General features: G+C 39.9%; 1 protein-coding gene across 6 annotated transcripts in view; it reads right to left on the bottom strand.

Annotated features, from left to right (window-relative positions):
• The window catches only part of FNIP2 (folliculin interacting protein 2), a 135992-nt gene that overhangs the window by 85886 nt on the left and 27765 nt on the right, over window positions 1-22341 (bottom strand). The window contains exon 1 of one of the 6 annotated variants that reach the window (XM_053583559.1): window positions 13581-13899. The exons of 4 other annotated variants lie outside the window; for them this stretch is intronic. In XM_053583559.1, the coding sequence (XP_053439534.1) occupies window positions 13581-13756 (176 nt within the window). In that variant the 5' untranslated portion in view covers window positions 13757-13899. Of the gene's footprint in view, window positions 1-13580; window positions 13900-22341 lie in introns of those variants that run through there. One more of the 6 variants, XM_053583541.1, reaches the window with a different exon arrangement.

The following is a 22341-nucleotide window of genomic DNA, read 5'->3' as shown; positions in this document are numbered from 1 at the left end:
ACATTATTCTTAGTAAAGCATCACAAGAATGGAGAAGCATGAATCCTATGTACTCAATCTTGATATGAGGACAATTAATGACAATTAAGGTTAAGGGGGGGGGAAGCAGAAAGAGGGATGGAGGGAGGAGGGTGGGGCCTTAGTGTGTGTCACACTTTATGGGGGCAAGACATGATTGCAAGAGGGACTTTACCTAACAATTGCAATCAGTGTAACTGGCTTATTGTACCCTCAGTGAATCCCCAACAATAAAAAAAAAAAAAGACTCATTATTATACACTTGGATTACTGAAACATGTAATTCCTTTGCTAACAGGTAACTTATCAAAATAATTTCAGACTTTTTCCTAAAGGTAAGATTTTTCTCATTCTCTCCCCAATTTCCACAGAAAGTGTATACTATAGCAAATGAAAACATTTCAGAGTAAATATTCAAGATACTGCCTTACATATTAATCAATTTTAGAGTTACAGATAAGGTAATACATTTTCTTAGAAGTTTCCAGAGATCAAAAGCATGATTCTCTGTGTAAGGAGTCTCCATTTGCAAGTAAGAGACAAAATGCATAGACAATTATCAACTGTTTTTGGTTATAAAATATTATCTCTAAAAGAGATGGGTACAAATACACATACTCTTGACCTAGTAATTTCACTTCTAGGAATGAATCCTACAAACTCACTCACTGGTGCAAAATGATAATGTACAAAAAGATACTCACTGCAGCACTGTTTGGAACATGAAAGGACTGAAAACTGCCCACAAAGGATGGTGAGATAGATTACAGCTAATCTATACAGTGGAGGATTACACAGTCATACTCTACAGATATAACAAAGAGTAAAGAAGCTCCTTATGTAATCATATAACATAAAATCCAAGACATTATTTTAACTGGGGAAAAAAGTATAAGAACCTTGTATGCAGGATGGCCATAAAGTTTGTGTGCAATTTAAAATGGCACACGAATTTTATTGCCACCCTGTATAGAATGCTACCCTGTATCTAGAAAAAGAAAAAAATAAGAAGTGTGGGACTCTTGAGTTTTATCACGTATGTGTAGAGTATTTCTAGAAAGATAAACAATGAATTGGTAACACTAGTTGTCTCTGAATAGAAACCTGAGTTGTTGATAAATAAAAGAAAGCATAAGACTCTTCACTCTACTTTTTTTATAAAGCAAAGGGAAAGGCTTTCTCGGCATTATCTGATACACATCCATCAAAACAGCACAGTGCCTGGCCCCAGGTCTCTCCACCTCTTCCCAGCTACATGTCTTTGGTGAGTTACCTAATCCATCCGCTCTTCAACATCTTTACGTGCAAAATGAATAGTACAAACCTCATAGGATTCCTTTTTCCATTTTTATTTTCAAAAAAAAAAAAAAATTAAGGGTTACAAATGTTTTAGGTTACTTGGATTATTTTTGTAAAGCTTGAGTCCTGGCTATTGGTGTGCCCATCACCCAAACAGTGTTCAAGTGTACCATTAGGTAGGTTTTCACTCCTCACCTCCTCCCCAGCCCTCCTGGTTGATTTCCACTGAGTTATACTTCCCTCTGTGCACATGTGCGCTCTTCAGTTTCTTATAATATTAAGAACATATGGTATGTTTTTATTCTTGAGACATTACATTGGAAGAATGGTTTCCAGTTCCATCTAGATTGTTGCAAAAGGTATTCTTTTTTTTTATGGCTAGGTAGTACTCCATGATATATGTATATATTAACTTTTATTAATCCACTCATGTATTGATGGGCACTTGGGTTGATTCCACATCGTTGCAATCGTGAATTGTAGTGCAATAAACACAGGTGTCTTTTTGATGAAAAGTCTTTTCCTTTTGGTAATTATCCAGTAGTGGGATTGCTAGAGTGGATGGTTGGTCTACCTTTAGTTCTTTGAAGAATTGCCATACTGTTTTCCATGGAGGTTATACTAATTTGCAGTCCCACCAACAGTGTATCTACACTAGCATCTATTGTTTAGACTTTTTAGTAAAAGCCATTCTAACTGGGTAAAGGGATATCTCATTGTGGTTTTAATTCACATTTCCCTGATGATTAGTGACGGTGAACATTTTTTCATATGTTTATTGGCTATCTTGTCATTTCTTTTGAGAAGCTTCTGTCCATGCCTTTTTCTCACTTTTTAATAGGGGTGATTTTTTTTTTTCATGCTGATTTGCTTGAGTTCTTTGTAAATTCAGGATCTTAGCCCTTTACTGGATGTGTAGCTTGCAAATATTTTCTCCCATTCTATATGTTCTTGATTTTCTCTGTTGATTGTTTCCTTAGCTGTGCAGAAGCTTTTTAGTTTAATCAAATTCCATTTATTAATTATTGTTGTTGCCATTGGGGTCTTAGTTAAAAATTACTTGTCCAGAATGCTATCTAGGAAGGTTCTTCCTACATTTTTCTCTAGAATTCTTATGGTTTCATCCTTAAGGTTAAGCATTTTAGCCATCTTGAATTAATTTTTGTGAGTGGTGAGAGGGAGAGGTCCTGTTTCATTCTTCTGCATGTGGCTATCTAACTTTCCCAGAACTATTAGTTTCTTTACCCCAGTGTATACGTTGTATGCTTTGTCAAAGATCAGTTGGTTATAGGTAGATGGTTTTATATGTGGGTTCTCTGTTCTCTTCCTTTGGTGTGTGTCTCTGTTTTTGTGCTAACACCAGGGTGTTTTGACAGCCACGTAGTATAGTTTGAAAGTCTGGTAATATGATGCCTACAGATTTGTTCTTTCCATTTAAGATTGCCTTGGCTGGGCGGCACCTGTGGCTCAGTCGGTAGGGCGCCAGCCCCATATACCGAGGGTGGCGGGTTCAAACCCAGCCCCGGCCAAACAGCAACCAAAAAAAATAGCTGGGCGTTGTGGCGGGCACCTGTAGTCCCAGCTACTTGGGAGGCTGAGGCAAGAGAATCGCTTAAGCCCAGGAGTTGGAGGTTGCTGTGAGCTGTGTGAGGCCACGGCACTCTACCAAGGGCCATAAAGTGAGACTCTGTCTCTACAAAAAAAAAAAAAAAAAAAAAAAAGATTGCCTTGGCTATTCAGGCTCTTTTCTGGTTCCAAAAGAGGTATAGAATTATTTGTTCTAATCTGTGAAGTATGATGTTGGCAATTTGATGGATATTGCATTGAATTTATAGATCCCTTTGAGTAGTATGGACTTTTTAACAATGTTGATTCTACTTATCCATAGCATGATATGTTTTTCCATTTCTTTGTATCCTCTGTGATTTCTTTTCTCAGAGTTTTGTAGTTCTCTTTGTAGAGATCTTTCACTTCCTACAGGTGTTTTTTCCTGATGATTATTTATAAATGCACTAAGTATACTCTAAACACTCACCATGACCTTGACCCTTCTGAATGATAAACCATATGACCATACTGTCTCTTAAAAAATTAAAAATAACAAAGATGAGAACTACAATAGGAACACCCTATTATCCATTATTGCTTCAAGACAAACATCCTTAATTACTGTTTCCTTTAAGAGGCTTCCTGGTAGCTGAAGCATGAGGCAGTGGGTAAACTCCCACAGGGAAACCACCTTAATGAATTCAAGGCATTTAGATTCAGTTTTCAAATATGTAGTCTGGCCTTAGACAATGACATTTATTGAGCTTTCTTCTCGCCATTCGTGTACCACATTCTCCTGCCTGCTTTCTCCTCCAAGGGAAAAGGGAAAGTTTCTGTTTTAAAAAAAATTCATTTCTCATCTATTAAACCCATTTATAGTTTAGTGTTTATGATTACTGTTCTATACTTTATCAAATGGATTTCCATCATAATAAATATTTATATACATATATATTTTTTAACTGCATAATTCTCAGAGAGCCTAGAGTCACCAGCTCCAGAAAGTGTGGTGTTTAGATGTGGGCAGGGGAAGACTGGTGGTCATAGCTGCACAGCACATACAAATAACTGCCTAGCATTTTAGAGTCTGCCAAATGCTTTCACAGAATTCACCTAAGTTAACCTTCACACAAGTCCTAAGAGAGCCAGAATTACATAATCTGTTCTATAAAGAAGTTAGGAAACTTTAACAAGGTTTATAACTAGTAAGTGGCAAAGTCTGTCTCCTAACTCAAATTCTGTCCTCTTCCAACTCCACTATACGATAACTTTAATATCAGTAGCAAACTAGTCAAGGTAACATCCTCTAGGATGTTCCTAGGGCTTTCCTCCGCATTTCCTTCTGAAGTGTAAGACCCTGCCCCATTTGAAAAATAAAACTGCTGGTGTTAAGAATGTTAAGAATGAAAAGCAGAACACAGAATCATGCATACAGTGTGACTTCAACATATGTTCTCCTAAAAAAAAAAAAAAAAAAAGAAATACAAAATCTATGAGGAAGGCTGGGTGTGGTGGCTCACACCTGTAATCCTAGCATTCTGGGAGGCTGAGGCAGGTGGATTGCTTGGCTCAGGAGTTCAAGACCAGCCTGAGCAAGAACAAGACCCCATCTCTACTAAAAACAGAAAAACTAGCCAGGCGTTGTGTTGCATGTCTGTAGTCCCAGCTATTCAGGAGGCCAAGGCAAAACAATCTCTTGAGCTCAAGAGTTTGAGGTTGCTGTGAGCTATGATGACGCCACAGCACTTTACCCAAGAAAATAGAGCAAGATTCTGCTTTAAAAAAAAAAAAAAAACTATGAGGAAAACGATAAAACTTGAGTTAAAAAAAAAAATCAAAGAAGAACAAAATAAATGGAATATTTCATGCTCATAAATAGGAAGACTATTGTCAAGATGTCAGTTGTTCACCAATTAATCCAAAGCAGAGGTATCCAACCTTTTTTCTTCTCTACCACACACTGGAAAAAGAATTGTCCTGGGCCACACATCAAATATACAAATACCACCAAAAGCTGATGAGCAAAAAGAAAGGTATATGCCTAATTTTCATGAGCAAAACAGTTCTCAAATAATCCAACCCAAACTGACTCTGAAGTTTATATGGAAAGAAAAAGACCTAGATAGCCAACACTATTTAAGGGGGAAGAACAAAGTCCGAGGACTTAAACTAACCAACTTTTCGCATGCATGATTCAAGATAGTGTAACACTGGCAAAAGAACAGGCAAGTTGATCTATAGAAAAGAACAGCCCAGGCGGCACCCGTTGCTCATACACCAAGGCTGGTGGGTTTGAATCCAGCCCAGGCCAGACAAAACAACAACGACAACTGCTACAACAACAACAACAACAGAAATAGCTAGGTGTTGAGGCAGGTGCCTGTGGTCCCAGCTACTTGGGAGGCTGAGTAAGAAAATTGCTTGAGCCTAAGAGTTTGATGTTGCTATGAGCTGTGACGCCACTCGACCCAGGGTGATAGCTTGAGATTCTGTCTCAAAAAAAGAAAAGCTCAGAAAAAGATCCATATAAACATGAGTCAACTGATATTTGATAAAGGAACACAAGGTAATATGATGGAGCAAAGACAACCTTTCAACAAAAGGTGCTAAACGACTGGACATCCAGATGTGAAAAAAGTAAATCTAGATACAGACATTACCTCCTTCCCGGTAACTCAAAGTAGATCACAAACCTAAATGTTAAATGCAAAACTATAACACATAGAAGATAATATAGGAGAAAATCCAGATGACCTTGGGCATGGTGAGAAGTTTTTAGATACAAGGACAAAGGCACAATCCATATAAGAAATTATTGGTAAGCTTGTCTTCATTAAAGTTAACAACTTCTCTGAGAAAGACCCTGTCAGAGAATGAGAAGACAAGCCACAGACTGGGAGAAAATATGTACTAAAGAGGTATCTGGTGAAGGACTATTATCTGAAAGAACACTTAAAACTCAACAATAAGGAAACAATCTAATTTAAAAATGGGTAAAAGACCTTAAATGATATCTCACCAAAGAAGATACAGATGGCAAATGAGCATGTGAAATGTTGCTGATCATACGTCACTAGAGAAATACAAATTAAAACAACAGTGACATATTATACCACACGTCTATTAGAATGACCACAATCCAGGATGCTGACAATGCCAAATGCTGGTGAGGATGTGGAGCAATAGGAATGCTCCTTCATTGCTAGTGGCCACTTTAGAAGACAGTTTGATAGTTTCTTACAAAACTAAACATACTCTTACCTTACAATCCAGGAATCATATTCCTTGGTATGTACTCAAATGAGTTGAAAACATATGACCACACAAAAGCCTATAAGCAGGCCAGGTGTGGTGGCTCACACCTGTAATCCTAGTACTCTGGGAGGTCCACGTGGGAGGACCACTTGAGCTCAGGAGTTCAAGATCAGACTCAGTGAGAGTGAGAACTGGTACCCACCCTCACCCCTCTCTAATAAAAATAGAAAAACTAGCCAGGTATTGTGGTGGGCATCTGTAGTCCTAGCTACTCATGACACTGGGGCAGGGGGATTGCTTGAACCCAGGAGTTTGAGGTTGCATGATGGGTGATGGAAAGAGACTCTGTCCCAAAAAAAAAAAAAAAAAAAGCCTATGCATAGGTATTTATTCAGCTTTACTCATAGTTGTCCAAATTTGGAAGCAACCAAGATGTCCATCAGTAGGTAATGATATAAATAATCAATTATTCAGTGATTCAGTACTATGAAGAAATTAACTATCAAGCCAGGATCAGAAATGGAGGAAACTTGAATGCACATTGTTAAGTGAAAGCAGCCAACCTGAGAAGGACGTACACCGTTTGATTCTAACCCAAAGACATTCTAAAAGGGCAAACTGTGGAGACAGTAACGAATGAGTGGTGGCCAAGGGTTAGGGGAGAGGCATGAATAGGTGAAGTGTGGAGAATGTCTACAGATTTCTACATTTAGGCAGCTAGATGTCAGTATACTTTATTCAAAACTCATAATACGAAGAGTGATCCCTAATGCAAACCATGGACTTTGGGTGATAATGATATGTCAGGGTAGGTTCAACTCTAACACATGTACCACTCTGATGCGGGTGTTGGACCTAGGGCTCTGAGTGTGTGGGGGAGGGATTACACGGGAACACAGTATTTTCTGTTCAATTTTGCTGTGAACCTAAAACTGCTCTGAAAAATAAGTCTCTTTAATGGGAAAAGCATCCTAAAAAAAATGTCAATTGTCAAGGGAACTTTTAAAATACAGGAACTTTAGAAGTATTAATTTTGAAACAGTGATAAGATGATTTTCCGAAGATCATTTTGGTCTGTTTATAGTTTGTTAGAAAATCCCCCATGAAGAAGAGAACTGAGGGTACACTGCTTGAGCTTTTGATGTAGCCATCAAAAGTCTGCCCCTGCTCCGGGGGGTCACAAGCCCTTGTTCTATCCACTTAGTAGGAAAGAAGGGGTCGGTCCTCACACACAGCTCTATGCTCTACAGATTGCACCCAATCCTCTCATGTGTTTTTCTCCTAAAGAGGGAGGGAAAAAAAATCGCCATAAAAATAGTTCACGCTGGCTCAGTGCCTGTGGCTCAAGCGGCTAAGGTGCCAGCCACATACACCTGACCTGGCAGGTTTGAATCTAGCCCGGTCCACCAAACAACAATGACAACTATAACCAAAAAATAGCTGGGTGTTGTGGCAGGTGCCTGTAGTCCCAGCTACTTGGGAGGGGGAGGCAGGAGAATCGCTTGAGCCCAGGAGTGGGAGGTTGCTGTGAGCTGTGATGTTACAGCACTCTACCCAGGGTGATAGCTTAAGGTTCTGTCTCAAAAAAAAAAAAAAAAAAATAGTTCAAGGTAAGGTATCAGTTACTGCCCAGAGAGAACAATGTTTAAATACAAAGAAACAATCTAAGGAGTTTTTGCCATCAAGCAAGGGCTGATGGGAGAGATCTCATAGCTCTGCCCCTCTCCCTTTCCGTAGCAGCTAGGGGGAGTCTACCAGGACACCTCCACCCTGCTCATGCTCCCACAGAGGACTACTGACTTTCTGAATCCAAACCACCTTTGCCCTAAGGCCATATTTTTCATTTTAGGATGCACACTAGGGCATGTTCCTGCCTTAAGATCTCTGTACTTGCTGTTCTCTCTGTTCACAATGTACTTCCTCAAAATACTCAAGTGGCTTGTTCCCTCACATGGGAAAAGATCATCACTGACATTGTTCTGATGCCCTTGATTACCCCGGGCCACTTCTTCACATTTCTCTAACTTTGGGACTCATGGGTCACCTACAGGTAATGGGCATGGTAGAGCTTGAGGGACCTCAAATACCTCCTATGCAGTGATTCTCAGATTTGGCTTACCATTAGAATTACCCCAGAAGCTGAGTGAGAGAGAGCCAACAAAACGCCGTGCTAGGTTCTACCTCCAGGAACTTGGTTCAGGGCATCTGAAGTTGAGGCTCAGGAGCTTAAATTGTTAATACTTCACACATTTGGGAACCACTGTCCCTACTCTACCATCTTTATTGTTTTGGAAAATAGAAACACAGAGAGAGGAGGTGACATTCCCAAAGACACAGTGAATACAAGGCGGAGAAGAGCCCCAAATCACCACATCAGGGTAGGGAAGAGCACCAAATCAAAGATCGCTCCACCAGATCAGGTCCTGTAGTTTAGGTTGTAAAAGTGTGAGAGCTGAATTTTTTTTTTTTTTAATTAGTAAGAAGAAAAAAATAGCTTAACTTTAGTAAGTTTTCTTTTTTGCCCTTGACAGGGTAAGGCAAGAAGGTGAACAGATACAGCACAATGAGAAAAAAAGATTTTCATTCACATCTATTCTATAAAGGCCTGAAAGTAGAGCTGGGCTTTTTTTTTTGTTAACCTTTCTTAAACCCTTTGAGATAGAAAGGTTGATAGATGTATGTATACCTCAAACATCCTCTGAGGACCCCCCCAGAAGGAAAGAAAATTCCCAGGAACCCACAGGCTGGATTACTCTCGGTGAGTCTGGATTGGGAGCACAATTGTAATCTTAGGTCACAAATTGTCACCCTCGCCAATTCCCACGGGGGCTTGCTACATCCCTGTTCAGCAGTTATTCAGCTTTTGTTATAATAACAATAAAAGGATAAGGCTAAGCCTGAGCCTGACCACAACAGGAATCAGAGCAGGAGAACCAGGAATCATGGACCAGTCCAGTGAGCATTCAGGGTCAGCACAGAGCTGAATACGGACTTGAAGAGAAAAAGACTTCAGAAGCTCCCGACAACTGGCCCATCGAGCCCAAAGCTGGAGTGACCTGGTCTTCTGTCTGGACGCAACTGCTACCGTGACTAAAACAAGGGCTTTACCCTGTTATGTCAGGCATGCGGACACAAAAATGACCAGACAAAAAGGTTATGGCAGTTACCAGCTTCTATGAAAATACCAGAAAATTTAAGACTGCTCTGACTGGTTCCTAGTAAGTGATGTATCCTCAGAGGGAAAAGATGAATGTTCTTGAATCCTAAATCAGACATGAAGCTGCAGCAATACTTAATTACCACTGTTATCCTTCATTTATTCACTTAATCAGACTCAGACTACATCTCAAAATCCCAACCATCAACCAGTGGAAATAAACTCTTCCAACTAGTCAAAGAAAAACCCTCACCGCACATAAAATCAGTAAAAAGGGAAGGAATGCAGGAAGGGCAGAAGAACTTGTGACAGCAATACCCAGTGCATCTGAAAGAGTCACACCCGGCAATTTACAACCTCCTGGCGGAGCTCCCTCACAGAGCACAAGACCATCAGCTGACCAGGGCTTGGTTTTTTTCTCTACCCACTTCATTCAACCTGTCCAACAGCTACATTTTCTATGAACTGGTATCAAAGTAGAATGGTTTTCAGGGTCTAGGTACAGAACACAATGAGAAACACACTTCCCATGCCTATAACCTGCATCACACTTTCCTTTAAAGACATTTTACTAGACTCTTCAGAATTCTTTGGCCTCAACATCACTCTCTCTCTAAATCAGTGCCTATTTTTGTGTTTCCTAGTCAGTAATCCTGAGTGCTATAAATAAAGACTTGTAGTAAAAGATCAGGGTCAGCTTATCCATGTGAGGCCGTTCACTCGGGGAAAATACACCCCTGCAGATTTCTTTTTTTTTTTTTTTTTTTTTTTTGGCCGGGGCTGGGTTTGAACCCGCCACCTCCGGCACCCTACTCCTTGAGCCACAGGCACCACCCACCCCTGCAGATTTCTGTACTTGCTTTTTTGTTAAGCAACTGCCACAGACAATTTAAGGAGTTTGCTTTTCAAACACAATTAGTTCATGTAAGGGTAAATAAACAGATACCTACACTCATTAACCCCGCTGCCTCTTCCATCCTGGTGAATCTAACCTAACAGAGTTTCTTCTGAATCTGAATTTCAAGATATGAAACTGTAAAGCACAATTGGCTCTGAAGTGCTTTGTTTCAGTTCCTCCTCAGTGTGTGAAGGGTATATTTTAAAGACAAGTTTATGGCTAGTTTTCTTTTGCCATCAAAGAAACGATTCACAAATATGTTTAGCAAATACTCTCAGATTTCTCACATAAACAACCACACAGACTTACATAATTTGCTGGGAAAGTCTGAAAACCCAAAAGTTGTTAGCAGTGTTGCTATAGTCAGTGTTTCAATACAGAAAATTGGAAACAATTATTTGGAGACTACACCCTATACCAGCACTGTATTTCAGATTTACTGGATTTGAATGAGTTTTAGAAAGGACTTTTGTATTGACAAACCATGTCAGATGCCTTTCACCAAGCTGTAGCTTTTTGTTTACTCTAGCACTGTATGAAATGAACACCAAAGTCTGTCATCACAGAGTTTAAAGGGAATGAACGTAAAGAGAACTCCTGTCTCGAAATGCTTCATGCCACATGAACCACTATGACATCATCAAAGTGTTTGTTTCTGCGCTAAACTATGTCAATTTTACACTGCGGCCACCATTAGATATACAGCACAATTCTACTGTACTCTGTCTGTGGAATCTTTCTCTTCATCTTTTCAGTAACTAGAAAATCATGAGGAGAAAAAAAAACCCCCAAACCCCTGCTTATCAGTATGCTCAGCTAAAAAGACCACTTGAAACAACTAATTTCACATACCCGAGAGCAAAAAGCGAGTTGGAAGTCCTACCTAACTGACTGCCACATGACTTGGACAAATAGATAACTCGTGAGCACCCTGGAGCCAGATCCTTCAGCGCAAGCTCCTGTCAATAATTCACTTCTACCTTTAAGTTGGCCCCGGTCCTAAAGAAATTCTGGAAACCAAGCACAATACTGCAAATAACAAATATGTTTTCAAGATTATAGGAAGGGGAAGAGAAAGAGGATGAGGTCTATCAAAACAACTGGTCTGACTGAACAGAGAAGCAATTCCAATTAATTTATAAACATATGTTGCTGAATAAAACTCTAAAAAAGAAAAACCTCAGTATTAGAGAAGTAAATCAAAACTCAAAAAATAAAGAAAGGGATAATGGGTATAAAAACATTTTCAGTTTAGGCTCGGCACCTGTAGCTCAGCGGCTAGGGCGCCAGCCACATACACCTGAGCTGCTGAGTTCAAAGCCAGCCCGGGCCTGCCAAACAACAATGACAACTACAACCAAAAAATAGCCAGGCGTTGTGGAGGGCACCTGTAGTCCCAGCTACTTGGGAGGCTGAGGCTAGAGAATCATTTAAGCCCAAGAGTTGGAGGTTGCTGTGAGCTGTGACACCACAGCACTCTACCCTGGGTACCAGCTTGAGACTCTGTCTCAAAAAAAAAAAAAAAAAAAAAAAAATTAAAAAGTGTTACTTAAACAAAAATGATTACAATTCTACCAAAAACCAGCAGGTTCATTCAAAGTGACAGGCAGCAGTTCTTTCAAAATGTTAGAACTTTTAGAAGTACTGGTGTGGGGCGGCGCCTATGGCTCAGTCGGTAAGGCGCCGGCCCCATATACCGAGGGTGGTGGGTTCAAACCCGGCCCTGGTCAAACTGCAACCAAAAAATAGCCGGGCGTTGTGGCGGGCGCCTATAGTCCCAGCTACTTGGGAGGCTGAGGCAAGAGAATCGCCTAAGCCCAGGAGTTGGAGGTTGCTGTGAGCTGTGTGAGGCCACGGCACTCTACTGAGGGCCATAAAGTGAGACTCTGTCTCTACAAAAAAAAAAAAAAAAAAAAAAAAAAAGAAGAAGTACTGGTGTGGCCCTGCATATTGTTTTCTTCTTGGACATTCATTCCCTGTCCTTCACTCTACATATCTATCTGGAAATCTATAATTTTACAGAATAAGAATAGGGAATATGGAAGGTCCTAATACTGCACCTCAGAATCTTAGGAGAAGAAAGAATTTTTTAAATAATTGGACCAATTAAATAAATGCCTGAAGAGTTGAGAGCGAGACCAGAGAAGTCATGTTGCTGGCCCAGGGTTATGAGGCTCCAGGCGGCAGGGCTTGGGGATGGGGATGTAGACCCAGAGGAACTGAGTGTCATTCCATTACTACTCCTATCACTCAACTGCCCTTTCTTGATAAGAAACAGATAAAAACAGATATTATAAAAGTGAAATTCTTATCTGAAAACTCAAATGTGTTTTCCTATGTACCATGTCATTACTTCTTCCTCTACAAATAGATCTCCTTAAATGAGTGGACAACACGTGACCTACCACTTGTAAAATGACTTCACCACTTCTCCCTAACTCTCCAACCTACTGGGCTCTTATTCTGTTGTAGACTATATCCTGTTTTATTAAGGTTCTACTAAAAAACAATAAAGACTTTAACATGACAGAAACTATATCCTGATTATTTTTAACAAAACCAGGAATCATAAGTATGGGATAATAGTTTATGAAACATGTTAATTTGGAAAATTTTTCTTAAAAACCAAGGTAAATTTAGAGACTTGCTTTATACAAATCATGAGAATCGTTGCTTTCACCCTTGGCTCTCCTTATTATCGATCTACGTAAGACTTTTGGAATGAAATGTAATTCTCAAAGCTCTTTTTCTTTTATACAATAAATTCCTTTACAATAGTGTTTCAAGGGATAATACTAACAAAATTAATGAATTCTTCCAAAATGGATGAAAAAAATCAAAAAGAAAATAGTAAGACACTGTTATACTTTTTAGATAAGCATCATTAAAATGAGTTTATCAAAATATATCCTTCTCATGAAAAAGATTTTTCTAGAGGAAGACCAGGCTCTCTCACCACTCCAGCCTGCAAGTGGAAAAGCATTACCGCCTTCCCACCATGCAGACTATATACTGTGAGAAACCTCAGTCCTGCGCCCCATCTACTAACTTTGGTAGTATGTCAGGACTGCAACTTTCTGTTGCTGGTAATTACTGTGAACAGTATTAAGCTTGAACAAAGGATAAGGATATAACCATTTCTCCCATGTTGGCTCCACAGAGGTAGTGAAAAATTAAGAAGAAAGTAGATGGACAGAAGAATTGTGGGGAAAAAAATCCCCATGGTTACAGCTATCGTATAAAAGAAAGATTTGAAGCTCTGCAAGCCCACCCATGACCCTATTTCTTCTATTTAGAAGCACTTTTGAAAAAACATCGTCAGTTAGATGCAATACCATCTTGTTGGTATGTAGTAAATTAAATAAAAAGTTATTTGAGACATTGAAATAGAACTAAGAATCAAACCTGTCATCGAGTCCCTTGTGATCAGTGCTGCTTCCTACCTCCGCATGTTTTCGGATCTTTGTGGGTAAAAGCGTCCTGTAAATCCTCCCAGCGCCAGAAACAGCATCACTCACACATCTGGCTGAATCCTGCCAGCCCCCTGGCCAGTTTGTGGTCTTCGTTGTGCCACCGCACATCTTTTAAGTGGTCTGACGTTCTTCTGGTTTATCCTGACCAACATGGACTTGGACACAAATCCTGAAATTCCTCTGTTATTTGAGGGATAATCCACAGTAACAAGCAGTCCTAAACAATCATTTCACTCCCTACAAGTATGTGAGAAAACTATTTAGCAGCAGTCTACTAATTTCCTCTTTCAAAAGTAAAAAAAAAAAAAAAGGGGGTGGTGGTGGAAAACCTTGACTTGTTACATAAATTAAGCCTGCCAATGATTTAGGAAGTCAGATGCATCCATCAAGTTATAAAATATGCTGTCTGCAAATTCATTATAAACACAGACAAGTCCAAATCTCCCTTCCTACTTTTGTTCCTAAGCTTGTACTCCAGTTAGCGAAAGACAAAACACTCAACAGGTTGAGCAGCTTAGAACGACTCATTCTATCTGTCCTCTCTAGCTGGAGATTGGACAGTAGTCAATTAATTGGTCACAAGACCTATTCGTATGGCTCTGGGCAAATGCAGTGACTTGCCTTCAGCTGCAAGGTTGTTCTGACATTGGCCACACCACCCTCTTTAATGGCTGTCATGTGAGCAAGTGTCAGCTGATAGATCTTACTCTGCAACCTTGCAAAATCCTATCCATACCAAGTGAGGAGTGGTTACCCACAACAGCCAAATGTAGGACTTAATAATGTACAGTAAGTACCATGCGGGTAGGGGGAACGGAGTAGGGACACAGCCTTCCTTTAATACAAGAAGAAAAATTGGTATAAAAAAATAATAATGATAATACGAAGCCACAAGCCCTCCTAAGCTGATTTCCTAGGCATATCCAAGTTGAGAAAGCTCTGAACTTGTGGAACCCGAGGACAAAAACAGTTCAATTTTGACTTCAGACCCTAAACATACCTCATCTGAATATGAGAACATAGCATCTGAAGGCCGGGCGTGGTGGCTCATGCTTGTAATCCTAGCACTCTGGGAGGCTGAGGCGGGTGGATGGCTTGAGCTCGTGAGTTCCAGACCAGCCTGAGCAAAAGCAAGACCCCCGCCAGGTGTTGTGGCGGGTGCCTGTAGTCCCAACGACTTGGGAGGATGAGGCAAGAGAATCGCTTGAGCCCAAGAGTTTGAGGTTGCTGTGAGCTATGACACCATGGCATTCTACCAGGGGCAAGAAAGTGAGACTGTCTCAAAAAAAAAAAAAAAAATATATATATATATATATATATGAAAAATGCTGTAGAATATGATTGTATAAGTTCATGAAGAAAACATTTTATTAGAAATAAAAATCATAAGTCTCTGAAATATAGCTAAAATCTTGATACACAAAACTACAAGGGATCGCCCCTTTTCTTTTTCCTCTTCCTAGCCCTGTAATCTGGCTGAAGAAAACATTACTGTACCTCTAAAATCTGATGAACACTTAGCTGGCTCTTTGGTTTCAGGAAGTTTTAAATCTATCTCTACATACAGCAGCCACATATTTCAATCCACAAGTGAGAGAAAAATAAACCATGTCATGGAAGAGCTCTCAGTTCCCTTAAGATATTATTATATATGTAACTCCTAAAATTCCTTCATAAAGAAGCCCCAAGAAAGATCTTAAATATACCCTCTCTGAGAAAAAAGACTAACACACCTATGACAACAGCTGGACTTCTCTGTGTTATAAGCTTAATGGATAGGATCAAGATAAAACCAATTAGAAGAAAAATCACTTCATTTTTCCATGAAGGGAAATTCATCTTGAGCTTGAAGCTTAACTGCCATGTCCACAGGCTGATTATGGGTTCTTTTTTTCCCCTTGAACTATCTTTAAAAGTCACTTTCTTTTTTTAATAAAGAATCAGAAGATTACTTCTGCACTCATCAGGCAGCTCAGTGAGCAAAGGCTGAAGGTGGAGCCTCCATTCAGCACCATCCTGCCCACCTAGCAAGTGCTGCCCCAAATCAATGCCTCCAATTTACCTAAGGTTTAGCTACTCTAAAAATCACAGGAGAAATCAAAGTATGGGTTCCATGCAGGGGCTTTGAAAATGCTCCCTAAACCCTGAATTTTATAAAATATGCAGTGGAAGTGCTGGGGAACTACATCCCACTTTTTATATATAAAAGAGGAGTTTTAGTTTTAAAACTTAAATCTCTAAATGACACTTCCCCAGGGTCTGACAGAACATAAACTCTCTATTTAAACATCTATCCTGTATATACTTTACCTAGCAGTTAGCCTTAAAACTGTTCAATCATTCTAATACATGGCTTTAACATTTCCCAGAGGCTCAAAAAAATGTTATAAAGATGCAAATTTTATTCCCTATCCAGGTGGTACAAACATTTCAAACGATGGGAATAATAGGAGATAAAAATGACAACATGCTCACACAGGACACTGGCATGAAATAAGGATCTTACTGCATTCAGAAAGAAATTTCTCAAACAGAAACTAAACCAAATAGCACAGGAAACTCTAACCCCCTCTGTGTGCCTCCTTCACTCGGGCAGCCATCTTTAGGACTGAGTGCCAGTTCCTGGGTCACCTAACTGCAGTCAGCACACTTTTACCCCTTATACCTGGCGAAGCAGTGTACAAATGTTAGCTTGTACAAACACAATTTGCTGGGCCTATCCTCAGGGTTTCTGATTAAGCAGTTCTGAGGTTGAGTTTGAGAATTTACATTTCTACGGTAACAAGTTCCACAAGGTTAAGAATCACTTCCTTAGAAAAAGTTTCATCTTCCCCGAGACGACTTTGCTGTTTACCTAGGCTAGAAGATCCTTTTGGTCTTGAAGTCCTCTGTTTTATTATTATTATTATTATTATTATCATTATTATTATTTTGGAGGCAGGATCTCTGTCACCCTGGGTAGAGTGCTGTAGTGTCAGAGCTCACAGCATTCTCAAATTCTTGGGGCTCAAGTGATCCCCATGCCTCAGTTTCTCAAGTAGCTGGGACCACAGGTACCTGCCACAACACCCAGCTAGTTTTTTCTATAAGTAGAGACAGGGTCTTGCTCTCGCTCAGGCTGGTCTCAAACCTGTGAGCTCAAGTTATCTACCCACATTGGCCTCCCAGAGAGCTAGGATTACAGGCATGAGAGAAAAATTAACCATGTCATGGAAAAGCTCTCAGTTCCACTCCTCTATAATATATTTTAACCACATTTTAAACACCTAACAATTGCTTTATAATAGTGCATATTTCTGTCTCATGATCCTAACTGGATTATAAATTCTGAATATAAAAACTGGGTCTTGACATTCATCTTTGTATATCCTATAGGTTTTACCCATGGTAGATGCCAGATACTTTCTGATTGGTTAAACAACACTAAACATTTGCATTAAAGCTATGATATGTGCCTATCTACAATAAGCAGTGGGCTTCTTTGGCAGTCCGGTGAGTACACGCTGATCAGTGCTTGTACACTCACACTCCGTTGGTCCATTTCCCTCTCATTCACTATAGCCCAAGTTCCTACAGACCAGTGTTTTTCAACTTAAACTTCCATGGCACACTTATTAAATTATGTTGATCAAAGAAATGATTTTTTTTAAAAAGGAATATGCTTATTGCGCTTTAAACTGCTGTTAAAAATAATTTAACAATCTTTAAAAATTTTCACAACACATTTAAGATCCTATTGGGGCACACTAGTGTGCCATGGTACATCAGTAGAAAATCACTGTCATAGAGGCTTTAACATCTTGTGAATGTGACTACTGTATCTTAACAGAAAGGACTTTCAGATTTTTTAAAAGTGGAAATGCCATTTCCTCTGTTATTCTGCTTAATAACCCTTAATTCTTCAAAACCTGATAAAATGTTATAAAGGAGAAATGTGCATCAAAACCATAACTCTGGTACTGTAACCACAAATTTCCTCTTGTTTAAATGGGAGGTCTAAAATTTCTTCAGTAAATGGAAAAATAGTAATCATCACAATCTTTCTTCTGAGACATCAGAGCAGCTGAGAGAGTAACTAAGAGAAGGTGTGTTTAGATCTTCTCTCCTTCAATCCAACCTCCCTGTTTTCAATCTTCTCCTTCCTGAAATGGAATTATACTTTCATACAGATATTCATACTGTTTTTCATTATCATGCTGGGTACCCTCTCTTAAATATCAAACAATATGCCTATTACAATTTATCCATCAACCTTTCTCATAACCCTACACATGGCCAAGTTCTCTATTTCCCTCACTAAGTTCATCCAAGTATCACAGAAAATAACTTGGGTTATCCAGAGTTTACACATTTACAAAAGTGTCTACAATCATTGACTAGACACCCACACTCCACCTGCAGTTCAACATATTGACTGGAACTGCTGCTGCCACCACTGATACGTTCAGAACACAGATGAACTTAATGAAACACTGCCAGGATGGACCAGAGAAGAAAGCGTGATGAATCCACGTGACGAGGAAGGAAGAGAGAATTACTGGCTGTTTTCTAAGCTGCTATTTGTACTATCTGCAATCTCATATTCCAGGTACTGAGCGCCAAGTCATTAGTCAGTAAATGGCCTAAGTATTTTAGATCATTGGAGGCAAATATTTGGTAGTCAAAACACAAGCCCAACCTCTTTGCCCATGGCCAAAATCTCTAGCCAACCAGAACACTGTTCCCTGTTGTACCCAGACTCCTCTCCATCTAAATCTGTCCAGCATAGTACTCTCAGGACCCACCTCCAATCCAAGATTTGACATCTGAAGAACAGCCGATTCCCATGCCTGATGTAGGGTTAAAAGAATTAAAGTCATAAAGTTTCAAAGTATTCATGCATTTCTATAGTCCTTTGACTACTCTTCATGTGATAAAAAGCAGCGATGGTAATATGTAATGAAAAAGTAATTCAAAGGCCAGTTTGAAAAGAGGAAAAAAACCAAGGCTAATATAGCTCCCCAAAGAGTTCAGTCTAATTATTCTTATCTAATCAATCTTTCTATCAAAAAACTTTCTCTGCCTATTCACATTACCCCAATGAGCAAAAGGGAAGAAAGCAGGAGGGAGGAAGCAGCAGAGAGGGGTACGATCCACAGCACACAACTGAGCTCCTCTTTACTGGGGAAACTCCTTCTTCCTCTGGGCCCAGCCACAACTGATCATGGACCTTTCTACCAGTGATTTCAAAGCCTTGCCCCTGAAGGAGGCTCAAAAAGGTTATAGGATGCTATTTCTTCATATGAGTGTTGGTGCTGTGAACACTCAGCAAGAAGAATGCACATACTTGTCTGTGTGTATACTTCAAAATGAAGTTTATTAAAAACAAAACCCCATAAAAGCCCTCAGACTCAGCTACAGTGAATGTGAACTAGAGCAGACTAAAGCAAGGGGGCATTAGAGCACTTTTGAAGCAGTGTACTTTAGGGGAATGGGCTTTAGAGACAGATCCAGAATCGAAATAAAGTCTGTCGATACGTGGCTGTTTGCACAGATGCGATCATGGATCGCTCCCCTAACAGCTAAATAACAACCGGTCCTCACAATGCCAGTTCAGTGTGCAATCAAAAAATTATATACCTGCCCTGTGCCATCTACACTCAACTGACAAGCTCAGTGCTCAGGAAATTTGGCAATATGTACAAATTCAGTCGTACAGAGCAGATAATTCCTGTGGTTAGCCAGATCCACTGAGTGCTTACTCTATGTGCTAGGAAGCATTCTATGTGTTCCACTTAATCACAGGAAGTAGACAGTAGCAACATTTTAACAGACAGGGAGAATGAAGCGCTGTCCAAGGATGTAGCTTTTCAGTAGCAGAGCCATGAATAAAGTCTGGACACCCTTGCTCATGAGTTAACCCACCTTGCTCATCTGCATGCTATTCTGCGTCTGTCTATGGACAGATTTGGGAAGAGGTTAGGAGGAGGCAGGTGGATTATCACTGACTGATAAATGATTTCTCCTATATCTCAAACCCCATGCCACTCAAAGTGTTTACATTCTCACTAACTCAGTCCACTGAGGACAAGGCCTCCGTCATGCCCTTTGTGGGTGACTATGTGTCTTGACAGACACCTTGCCATGAACCCTGCCCTGCTCTCCTGTAAACAAGCCCTGTGTGGGCACCAAGCACACCAGCCACCCCACGGGATCCAACTCTGCCCTGTACTCTCCACCCTGACCGGTCTGGCACTTTAGCCAGGGGGCAGACTCCTCAGCAGAGTGACTTTTTTTGATCCACATAAAGTTAGCTTAAATGTATAATAAAACCAACAGTATTATTGCTTTAACTTAAAATGTAGAACTACCAGGGAGATCATTTAGTTTTCAGATTCAGGTAACAGTTACATGCAGGGTGACCTGCAGTTCTTAGTTACAATCTCAATTATTTTCTAGTCCCTTCTCTCCATGCTTTGAAGAGCAAAGCATTCGGCACCCACCACTGAGAAGGCACTCAGAAAGGCTGAGTGACATGGCCTCAGAAAATCCGTGAGACATAAAAAGATTCATATGTTAGAAGGTTAAATTAAAAGGACACAAAATTGTATATCCACTTTGGCAGTAAGTATGCTTTTTAAAAAAACGGAAGTAGAAAAAAGAAATATCAGAATACCTCTGAGTAGCCAGACTAAAGACGCTTTTTAAAAATGTCTATATTTTCCAATTTTCCAATAACAGGCATGTACTATTTACAAACATAAAGTAAAACTTTCTTTAAAAAATTCTTGCCAGTAATGATTTTTTTATTCTCTAAAAATTCTGCAGACTTTATTATAAGGAAATCGTCAGAGTTGAAACAGTCTCAGACAGCTGAAAGGAAAAGCAAAGCCCTTACCCATAAGGGTAGGATTCTACTCACAGTTTTCCCTTCAACATAATTACTATCATTAATATTTATATAAGCCAGCAAAAGTATATAACTGCAGCTATTACCCTCTTAAAGTGTCTAACTAAAAACAAAACAGAACTCCACAATTTCCACTTGTTTAGTACCAAGCAGACTTGGTACTAAAGACTTGGTTTAGTACAACATACATAACAATGAGAGCAATTTTTAAACCACACACATTATATTTTCTCTGAAAAAAATGCCACTCAAAAGCTATCTGACCAAGTACCAGCATGCAGACAACATAGAGATAAGGAAAAAAACCACAAAGCTCCAGGAAATCCCCAACGTAATAAATGAGACAGCAGCCCTGGGAGGAGGCTTCAGTGAAGCAGTGTTTTATATGATACGAACATTACACGAAAAAGAGGCTGCCGGGTCAGGCCTGTTAACCAGAGTTGTGAGGTTCTGCAGAGTAACCCACCGCTTACAAAAAAGGGCACTTGTCTTTGTGTCTCATGAAATGATTCACCTTTTAAAATCAGTGAAAGAACCAGTAATTTAGATAAAGACTTTCATGATTTTTTTTAAAGCTTTATAATCCTTTTTTAAGATCTACAATCTTTTTTCTTGTGCATGACTTTTATAAACCATCTCCATGTTTCACAGGATTATTTTTATGATAGCCAAAAATTAGGAACACATTAGCAACGAAATGTTAATTACATAATTTCTAAAGTTTCACTGTGATTTCAAGCCAGGTTGTCACTAGCATATGGATCCAGGAAAGGTATCAATAGTCCAGACCTGTTCGAGAAGTTGGAAGCTGAGCCCTTGGCCAGGGCCATCACCTCTGCAATCACCCACAGGTCTCCTGCTCTCTGTAAGTCACGCAATCAGGCACCCAGTTACACAGAAAAGCAGAAGGTGCCTTAAGGAGTTGTTGCAGAAATTCTCATTCAACACAACTGCTCATTCAACGTACCTGACAGAACAGGGCTCTACAGCAGCACCAGTTTTCAGTGTTCCCACTCTCCCCACCAACATGGTCGCCATTCTTACGGAAATTGTATAATTCATAAGAAGCGTGTCTGAAAAAATACAGGGTGATGCACTCTTGACTATGTCCATCTCCCTTCCATTAGCTGTACCGCTATAACATAATCACACTTCTCTGTTGATGCTTTAGAACTTTCTGTTGTTGATGCCTGGATTACTCAGCATGCAACACAGAGCTGTTCAATCAAAGTCAAGTCCTAAGATGCCGTCAGCATTTAGAAGCAGCAGCTCACAAGCCCAAAACCACAAGAGACGCTTTAGCCACCATGGCTGAGCCTGAAAGCCTCTGTGATAAAGCTTCTATCCCTCTTATCCCATAAGCCTTGTTCCATTCAGGTAAGTTACATACCTGGGGCCCTCACTAAATAGGTCTGTGAGTCTTCCAGAAGAAGAATATTTTCGCACAAAGGTCTCTTTCTTACATTTATAACATTTTAAAGCATTTATAGGCCAAGTGTGGTGGCTCATACTTGTAATCCTAGCACTCTGGGAAGCTGAAGTGGAAGGATCTCTTGAGATCATGAGTTCAAGACCAGCCTGAGCAAAAGCACAGACCCCATCTCTCCTAAAAATAGAAAAATTAGCTGGGTGTTATGGTAGGCACCTGCAGTCCCAGCTACTTGGGAGGCTGAGGCAGGAAGATTGCTTGAGCCTGGGAGTTTGAGGCTGCTGTTAGCTGGGCTGAGGCCATGGCACTCTAACCTAGGGAACAGAGTAAGAGTCTCTCTCTCAAAAAGAAGGAAAAAAAGCATTCATAAAAATT

This window comes from Nycticebus coucang, chromosome 1, assembly GCF_027406575.1.
Source record: "Nycticebus coucang isolate mNycCou1 chromosome 1, mNycCou1.pri, whole genome shotgun sequence".
In the NCBI taxonomy this organism is placed as follows: Eukaryota; Metazoa; Chordata; class Mammalia; order Primates; family Lorisidae; genus Nycticebus; species Nycticebus coucang.
The sequence above is the reverse complement of the archived record's forward strand: the minus strand, read 5'-3'. Positions and strand labels throughout refer to the sequence as shown.